This window comes from Lactuca serriola, chromosome 6 (assembly GCF_051521515.1).
Source record: "Lactuca serriola cultivar US96UC23 chromosome 6, Lser_US96UC23_V15, whole genome shotgun sequence".
Lineage (NCBI taxonomy): Eukaryota > Viridiplantae > Streptophyta > Magnoliopsida > Asterales > Asteraceae > Lactuca > Lactuca serriola.
This window is the reverse complement of record NC_136413.1, coordinates 60,288,978-60,298,237: the sequence shown is the minus strand read 5'-3', so window position 1 is coordinate 60,298,237 and position 9,260 is coordinate 60,288,978. Positions and strand designations below refer to the sequence as shown.

General features: G+C 35.8%; 2 protein-coding genes across 2 annotated transcripts; one reads left to right on the top strand and one right to left on the bottom strand.

The window, feature by feature from the left end:
* Positions 1-1,009: 1,009 nt before the first annotated feature.
* On the top strand, positions 1,010-3,171 carry LOC145059816 (uncharacterized). Its single transcript, XM_079007597.1, has 4 exons — positions 1,010-1,291; positions 1,438-1,772; positions 1,858-2,031; positions 2,190-3,171. The coding sequence occupies exons 1-4, from the start codon at positions 1,010-1,012 to the stop codon at positions 3,169-3,171; spliced, it is 1,773 nt and encodes a 590-aa protein (XP_078863723.1).
* A 1,509-nt stretch (positions 3,172-4,680) lies between these two features.
* Positions 4,681-6,488, bottom strand: RPL9 (ribosomal protein L9). The gene is made up of 7 exons (XM_079006566.1): positions 6,274-6,488; positions 6,062-6,189; positions 5,741-5,786; positions 5,536-5,633; positions 5,380-5,427; positions 5,066-5,227; positions 4,681-4,873 (listed from the first exon to the last, which is right to left on the bottom strand). Exons 1-6 carry the CDS (start codon positions 6,424-6,426, stop codon positions 5,107-5,109), a joined length of 594 nt encoding a protein of 197 aa, XP_078862692.1. The 5' UTR covers positions 6,427-6,488; the 3' UTR covers positions 4,681-4,873; positions 5,066-5,106.
* Between the last annotated feature and the right edge of the window lie 2,772 nt (positions 6,489-9,260).

The following is a 9,260-nucleotide window of genomic DNA, read 5'->3' as shown; positions in this document are numbered from 1 at the left end:
CCTAACTTTTTCATACGATATCATATTTTAACGATCTTTATATCAATGCATTCGTTTTTTGAGTCTACTATAATTTTCGTTAAGATTACTCCCGTTAAAATGTAATAAATTTTTATTTACGATTTTATAAAAAAAAACATCCATACATGTATTCATAAAAAAAAACATATGGATATAAAGATCGTAAATAAAAATATATTACTTTTAGCGGGAGTAATCTAAACAAAAGTTGTAGTGTACTAAAATACGAACGTACGGATATAAAGATCATTAAAACCTGAGATCGTATGAAGAAGTTATGATGTTCAGAACACATGATCTAAGCAACCAAATAGTCAAGATCGCGATGGAAATAAGCATCAAAAGCTCAAAAACATCTCATTAATGATTGTCACATGTAAGATGTCGTGAAAAAAACCTAAAAAAATCATTCATAAATACTGAATGAGTACAAAAATAAAAATGACTTATTTTACAACAAAAAAAAAATATTAAGGACTAAATGTGTACAAAATGAGAAATATATTACCCTATTAAGTCATTTTACCAGCTAACCTGGAGTAGCCTGGATAGTCACAGAAATTGTTGGGGTAGGCGCGATCTGCGATCCCAATCGCTCGTACCAAAATGTGGTACGAACGTGTACCAGGTACGCTCCGGGTCGCGACTCAAGAACTTGAAATTGACATTCCAAATCTTAAATTCGAACGTACCAGATGCTGTAGCAATCGCGAATCGCCTTATTCCAATACACGTTTGCAATCAATTTGAAACATGGATCGGAATTTGAAGAGTCGATCGTGTCGACTGCATTTTTCTGTAACCGAACAATTCATGAGCAACTTTTCAAAATTGGTTTCATTTTCTGTAATTAGGCCTATATTAGGCTTCCATTCCATCTTATTTTTCATTCAATTGTATTCCAGAACATCAAATTTCAAATTTCATAGTTTAGTTTTTTTCTTGAATCCCAAACCCAATAACAGTTACAGTTAGAACTTAAAGTATCATGGCTTTTGGAAAGAAAAGAGGTACTAATACCTGTGAGGAAGATAATGGAGGGCAACAATCTCAGTCACAGCAATACCACGAGGAAGAAAATCATTATGTTGATCTTGGCGATGAAGAAGACAACGAGAATCAACCACAATTAGAATCAGAAGTTCAGACAAGTCGTGGGAGTCAAGGTACACAGCCAAAAACACAAAGTGTAGATACTAAGCCTTTATATGATGAAGTTACTTTTATTAGTGCTGGTAGTAGTAAAAATCCTGGTGGTTCTAAAAAATGGGTTTGTAAACATTGTCATGGAACATTCACTAGTTCGTATACGCGTATTTATACTTATTTTTTGGTGCTCAACTCGGAAAAAAAGCTAAAATTAAGAGGTGTCCCGTTGTACTAAAAGACTGAGAAACTTATGAAAGGTTGCAAAAGAAAGTGAAAGAGGCTGAAAAGTTTGGAGTCTCTAAATCCCTAAGAAGTTCTGTTTTAACAAAAAAAAAAGCAAGTTTGAGATCTAAAAAACCGATAGAGCAATCTTTTGCAACAATGGAGAGAAGTGCAGTTGATTTGAAAATTGTGAGGGCCTTATGTGCTAATGGGATTCCATTCAATGTATTGCGGAATCCTCAATTCTGTGACATGGTAAACGCATTAAGAAAGGCACCCGAAGGTTATAAAGCGCCATCAAGTGAGAAAGCAAGAACTGTTTTACTAGACGAATGTGTTAGAGATGTTGAGAAAGACTTGATACCGTTTAAAGAAGCCTGGTATTCACACACTATTTCTATTGTATCTGATGGGTGGGTCAAACATAAAACATAAACCATTGCTCAATGTTCTTGCTATAAACAGTCGTGTTTCTATGTTTATGTATGCCACTGATTTTTCTGGAGTCGAGAAAACAGATAAAGCAATTGCTCAATTTTTAAGCCAAGCGATTGATTTTGTCGGCCCAAGTAATGTTCTTAGTGTTGTGACGGACAATGCTGCCAATTGTAAAGCAGCTGGAAAGGAAGTGGAAAAGATGTACAAGCATATTTTTTGGTCGCCATGTTGTGTTCATACCTTAAACCTTATTTTTAAAGATTTTGCAAGCGAGTTTATTTGGCTACAGGACACATATAAAAAGGGGAAAACAATTGTCAAATGTTTTCTGAATCATGGACAAGCTTTATCCATTTTAGGGAGACTTCAAAGTTGGAGCTTTTAAGGGTTGCAAAAACCCGATTTGCTTCTCTTTATGTTTTGTTGAAGAGGTTATTCATTTGTAGAGATGCACTATCTACAACAATTGCTCGTAATTCGTGGAGAGATTGGGTGAAACACGGCAATGAACACACTAGAACAATTGGACAACTTGTTGGTAATCATATAAGAGATGATGACTTTTGGATCGAAGTTGAAAATATTTTACGCATCACGAAGCCAATTTATCGGTTGATCAAATTTTGCGATGGTGAAGGCCCGAAAATGGGTGGAATTTATGAAAAGATGGATAATATGTTGGGGGAAATACAAGATGTGATGAAGGAACATATGTATGCATCATATTTCCCTCAAGTACAACAAATTGTATTAAGTAGGTGGGAGAAAATGAGCATCCCGTTACACTGTTTAGGATTTGCTTTAACTCCACGGTTTTACGATAGTCACTATCTTGAAACATTAGCACCAGGTGGAACTCTTAGAAAAGCACTAAACCTTGATAAAGAAGTTGTACAAGGTGTAATGGAAGCATTTAATCGCATTTCTGAAAATAGAGACGAAGAACGATTGTTGCGAGAACAATTTGCCACATTTAACATGAAGAAGGGTCTTTATTCTCTATCGGTAGCTCAAATGGATGCGGTTACTATGGAAGCAATTGACTGGTGGTCTACTTATGGCGTGGAAACACCGGAGTTAGCTGATGTGGCAAAAAAGGTGTTGTCACAACCTATAAGTAGCTCTTCAGCTGAAAGAAATTGGAGCACTTATTCCTATATTCACAATGTGAAGAGAAACCGACTAAGTTGTAAAAGGGCTGACAAACTTGTTTTTGTACATTCAAATATTCGTTTGAGTTCAAGGTTTACCGAAGAATATAAAGAAGGGTCACACAAAAAGTGGGATATGGATCCCAAATCTACAAACTTGGAAGGATCAAGGCTAGAAGACATAGAATGAGAAGATCTCGAGGAAGACGAAGATAATGGCCAAGGAAAAAAAAAACAAAGGGTGGAGTAGTGGATTAAGTTACATGTTTGATTTTTAACTTTTAAGTTTTAAGTTTATGTTTTGTGTTTTGACTTTTGATGTTTGTTGGATTTGATTTTTAACTTTTAAGTTTTAAGTTTATGTTTTGTGTTGACTTTTGAATTTTTGATGTTTGTTTGAATGCAAGTTTTAAGTTCATCTAATATGTTTTGAATTTTAGTACATGGTACTACAATATTTGGTACATCGTACCGGAGCATCCCGAAGCGTATCGAAATGAGCCTACCCCCGTTGTACCGAATTTCAGGGACCTAGCGAATTGCGTACCACGTACCCGTACCCGTACCAAAGCGTACCGCGAATTATATGATTATGGTAGCCGGTCATAAGGACTGAATGTGTACAGTTTAACAAGTTGAAGGCGTAAATATGGACAAAAAAAACTCAGTTACCAAATGTGTACAAATCAAATAATATATTACCCTTTTAAGTCATTATCCCCGCTTATTTTCAATTAAGACAACTTTGATTTGTGTTCTAAATTTTACTGATGCGATGTTAGCATTCTTTTAAATAATAACGTAAAGAAAGCATAATCAATATTCAAGAATCACAGATCAATAATTTTTGAATAAATGCGAAATCTTATCTAACATTCTTCTAGAATCAAGAATTAAGAATCCATACTTAAGAATCAATATTTGTATAAGTCATGTAAGTTACTTTCAGTTTCGAAAACTTATTATGCATCATTCTCGTTATTTTAAATGTTAATATTCCAGCTGGGTTTATTTCACTTGGATATGAAATTCTCACATAGTCTCGTACTTGATCTCTGTCTACTATTCTTCCTACTGATGTGCTTGATTTGTAAAGAAAAAAATTAGCTAAATGATTTTGAATGTGAGAATGAGTTTGAAATTCCTACAATTTATGAAGATTTCACGTTTATTCATTATGGATATCGTATTTTGAGATGATCAGGATGGATCCGAAAATAATAACACTTCCAAATTCTAATATGCGCAGAAACTTCATATTGCTCTTATCAACGATTTCTATTTAAATTTAAACAATGATTAAAGAATTCACTTTTTATTACAACCATGCCATAACCGATCTTAACCATTAATATTTTTAATCCAAGGGTCCTCATTTTGTCAATAATCACACAATAATTACAATCCATAATCGAACCTACCCATTACAACATACATCTTACATGTTAAATGTAATAACAACTCTACTATTACCATAATAATTTAATAAAGTGTTTTAAAAGCTCGTATACATTTAATTACACTTGTTAATTCATTACATCCGTTTTTGTCAAACTCATCAACTTTGCTATATTGCGCCTACTACTAAATATAAACCATTCGATTCCTTCATAATTTTTACCTTTATATTTCTTAAAATGCACCAAACTTGTTTGTGGCATTTCCATATATTGTTTTCCGAAAAAGAAAGCTCCATAAATGTAGAAATGTTTCACGAAATTTCATTGGAAATGAACTAATAATCCAAAATATCAACAAATAAGAGCAAGCATGTGTTCATACCAATGTTATATTGTGAGCATATAAAACACAATAAAAGAAAAAAAAATATATGTTCTTGAAACTTGGGCAGCTCTATTTGCGATTCTAAAACTACTTTCACAGTTTTCATCCTACAAATAACAATAAAAAAAAAAATAGTTAGTGACTCTAACTCTGACTGTGACTATAAAAAAACATGGACTCGCGACCTCTCACATGTTAAAAAGACGAAAATGCCCTCCCTATCCTCATAATTGAAAATAACCGTAGAAAGATAAATTTTATAAAATTTTAAACTAAAATGGAACTGCTAATCAGCATACCTTGAAATACGCCCTATTTAAATAAGTTGATTGCCATTTTGTTAATTGGCAAATACATTCAACCTGACTTGAGCAGTAACATCAGGATGAAGCTTCAACTCTGCAATATATTCTCCTGTTTCTCGGATCTCGGGTAAAGTGACAATTCTTTTATCAATATCCCTACATGAAAGAAGATTAAAAATTATTAAAAAAAATGAGATTTAAAAGAACCCATCATTCAAGAAAAGCTGAAAACATAAAACTCATAGAAGTGAAAATTGGTTTATATTTGGATAACATTGCTTTAAGTTTATGATTGGGTAGAAGATTACCTTTGAAGTTGTGCCTTAATTATGTCAACAAGATCTTGAGCAGTAACACTGCAAGCAATAAAATTCATTAGCATTTAGCAAAATGTTTTATAAAAATTAGAAATAAGTTTATAAGAAAAAACTATTAAATAAGTTATGTTCAAATTTAGTACACACCTTCCAAAAATTTGCTTTCCTTTCCCTCCCTTACGTTTCACTTTGAAAGCTCCAACAGTTTCAAAAATTCTAGCAAGTTGTAGGGCCTCTTCTTTTACCTATGAAATTTTTTAACTTAATATAAATAAAATGATAACAACATTATAAATAAAGACTCATGGATTATCAAGAATAAGGGTATTGAATCAAAGAAGCCTGTGAATACCCGTTTCTTTTCAGCCTCAATTCTCTCTTCTTCAACCTTCATTTCCCTGAACAAAAAAAAATAAATAAATAATCACAAAGGGTATCTTCACCTATTCTTTCACAGCCTAACCCTAACATTCTTTTCAAGTGTCAAAACCACAAAATTGTAAAGGACATTACTAACATTCTCAGTGACATTTTCACAAACAGTTGGCAGGCTTCATAAAGATGACTAATTGGCCATAAAAACTTTAAAAGCAGCTAACATTTTGGTTATCTGTAACGTAATTAACATTATGAAGAAAAGGAACAAACTAAAATCAACTCAATTACGCATTACTTGAGAAGAATGGGAGTAACAATCCGCGCTTTTCCGGAAGGATGTAGAAAGTTTCGGTAAAACCCAGCTTTGACATCCAAAAGCTGCCCTTTCTTCCCCACATCAGTAACATCCTCAATCAGTATTATCTACAAGCCAAGAACAGAAAGACCAATTAATAAATACGTCAAAAAATAGCCTATAGAATCGAAATGTGCATAATTCCTTAGCACCTTTCGAGTTTTCTTCGCTTTCTTTTGAGCCAAAATTACAAAATCTGAGCTTTTATCGGAAATTTTGATGCCTTCGTTGGTGCTCCTTGTTAGGGTGCGGTTGTTAAGCCAAGAAGATGAATTCCATGACAAATTTGATGCCAGAGAAGCCATTGATAATCTCTTTATGGTCTGATTTATCTTATCCGGAGTGGTTCTTGAATCTTGCTAATCGACTGTCAATGTTTGCTATATCTACTTTCTCAACTTACATAAAGTACTCCAATACCCCTCGAGAATAGTTTCGGTTACATTATATGCCTCTTTTGAACGAAAAATATAATCTTTGATTTTTTTTTTTTTTTTATCGTAAATCATGGAAAAATATATGCAAAAAGATCATTCTATTTACATTTTGCATTTTAGCATGAAAAGGCACACCAAAAGAGATTATATTTCAATATCTCAGAATGACAATAATAGCCATTTGAGGAGGTTGACTTGATTAAAACTTTGTAAAGAATCCCGGGTTTTGCCCGAGTTAGATAAAATTTTGAAAAAATATTTATTTACAACCAAAAACATTTGGGAAAATAAGGTAGTTATGCTTCCATTTTCTTTGGTGTTTTTGTAAAATGCAAAAAAATGCATTGCACTTTCTAAAAAAATTAAATAGAAAGAAAAAAATTCCATAAATATGAAAATCAAATAGTAGGCCATTATTGGTCCTGCAATATGTGGCGGACAAGGAGATAAAGAATGCGATATATCACAATATGCTGAGGAGCAATATCAGACAGTTTGTGAGTATATACAGATTGACTTGGAGATGGAGAAGAGCAGAAAGCCAGATCAGTACGGGAAGATACATGACAAAGCTTGCAGGGTTGGTGGATCGGGCTGCTACATGTGTGGCAAGACAGCCGATGAGGCTCGTGCAGCACCAGATGTGGTGATGGGTATGTATCTTCTCCTTATCTCTTTATTTATGTTGATTTTCCTGCTTATATTTGTGTTTTTCTTTTAGGGTCGTTCCATGGGAATGGTATCTCTGCCTAGGTTTTGTTTGATTTGGGTGCTACCTAATCCTTTGTAGCTCTTGCACTCAACAAGAGGTTTGTCGATGCTCCGGGGGAGCTGGATTATCCATTAGAGGTCGAGATTGTTGATGATCGTCCTGTGCGGGTATCGAGGGTTCATCGAGGTTTTGTATTGGAGTTTTTCAGTGAGTGGTACCCAATTGATTTGGCTCCTATTCCTTTTCATGAGAGCAAGGTTATTGTAGGGATCGATTGGTTGAGCCTCAGTGGGGGCAATGATTGATTGAGAGCATCAGTTGGTGCATATTCAGACCCTAAGTGGGGGAGATTTAGTGATTCAGGGAGATGGTGTTCAGCATGGGTCGACACTCTATTCAACAGCTAGGGTTAGTCGCTATCTTCAACAGGGTTGTTATGGGTTTGTGGCTTATGTGATGGATACCCGGGAGAAGGGTAAGACGACGGTGGGTGATGTACTGATTGTTCAGGAATACCCAAATGCATTCCTGGAGGATTTTCCTGGAGTGCCATCGGAGAGGGAGGTGGAGTTTCAGATTGACTTGGTTCCAGGTGTATCTTCGATAGCCAAAGTACGTTATCGTTTAGCACCTCCAGAGATGCAAGAGTTGTCTACATGACTGTAGGAGGTGTTAGAAAAGGGATTTATTTGGCCAAGTAGTTCACCACGGGGAGTATCGATCTTGTTTGTGAAGAAGAATAATGGGTCGCATCATGTATTGATAACCAGGATCTGAATAAGCTAACTGTGAAGAACAGTTATTCGCTCTCGAGGATTGACGGTTTGTTTGACCAGCTTCAAGGTGCATCTTTTATTCCAAGATTGATTTGTGTTCGGGTTATCATCAAGTAGGGGTTAGAGAGGAGGATACATAGAAGACGACATTCTGAACTCATTATGATCATTACGAGTTTGAGGTGATGCCCTTCGGGCTCACTAATGCCCCAACCGCATTCATGGATCTCATGAATCGTGTATGCAGGCCTATGTTGAATCCCTCAGTGATTGTGTTTATTGATGACATCCTAGTTTATTCCAAGACCCAGGAGTAGCATGAAGAGCATCTGAGAGAGGTATTCGAGACTCTAAGGAAGGAGAGGTTGTATGCGAAGTTCTCCAAGTGTGAGTTTTGGTTACACGAGTATGATACCTTGTCAACCAAGATGATATTTTGGTCGATTCATCCAAAATTGAGGCGGTGATGATGTGGGAAGTTCTGAAGTCTCCATCTAAGATTCGGAGTTTCATTGGATTAGCAGGTTACTAGCGGAGATTCATTTAGGATTTCTCCAAGATAGCAGTTCCATTGACCCGATTGACGAAGAATATTGTTATGTTCTGTTTGGGGACTGAGCAACAGGAAGCTTTTGAGACTATGAGTCAGAAATTGTGTGAGATGTCGATTCTAACCCTATCGGAGGGTGTTGAGGACTTTGTGGTATATTGTGATGCATCGATCGCGGGTTTGGGTACAGTGTTGATGCAGTAGGGTCATGTGATCACTTACGCCTCAAGGCATTTGAAGCCTCATGAGGAGAATTGTCCTATGCACGATTTGGAGTTGGGGGGATGTGGTGTTCTCTCTCAAGATTTGGCGACATTACCATTATGGGGTTCACTATACTATCTACACGGATCACATGAGCTTGAGGTATCTGATGGATCAGTCGAATCTAAATATGGGGCAGCATAGATGGTTAGATGTGATGAAGGATAATAATTGTGAGATTCTTTATCACTGGGGAAGGCCAACATCGTAGCTGATTCTCTCAACCGCAAGGCAGTTGCTGCCCCGATCAGGGATGTGTATTTGAGGATGACAGTGATTACCCCACTTTTATAGTAGATTCGAGAGGCTCGGGTTGAGGCTATGAAGGAAGAGCACTGGAAGCGTGAGTGTATAGTGGGTTAGGTTGCTTCCTTTGATTATGATATTCGGGGATTACTAA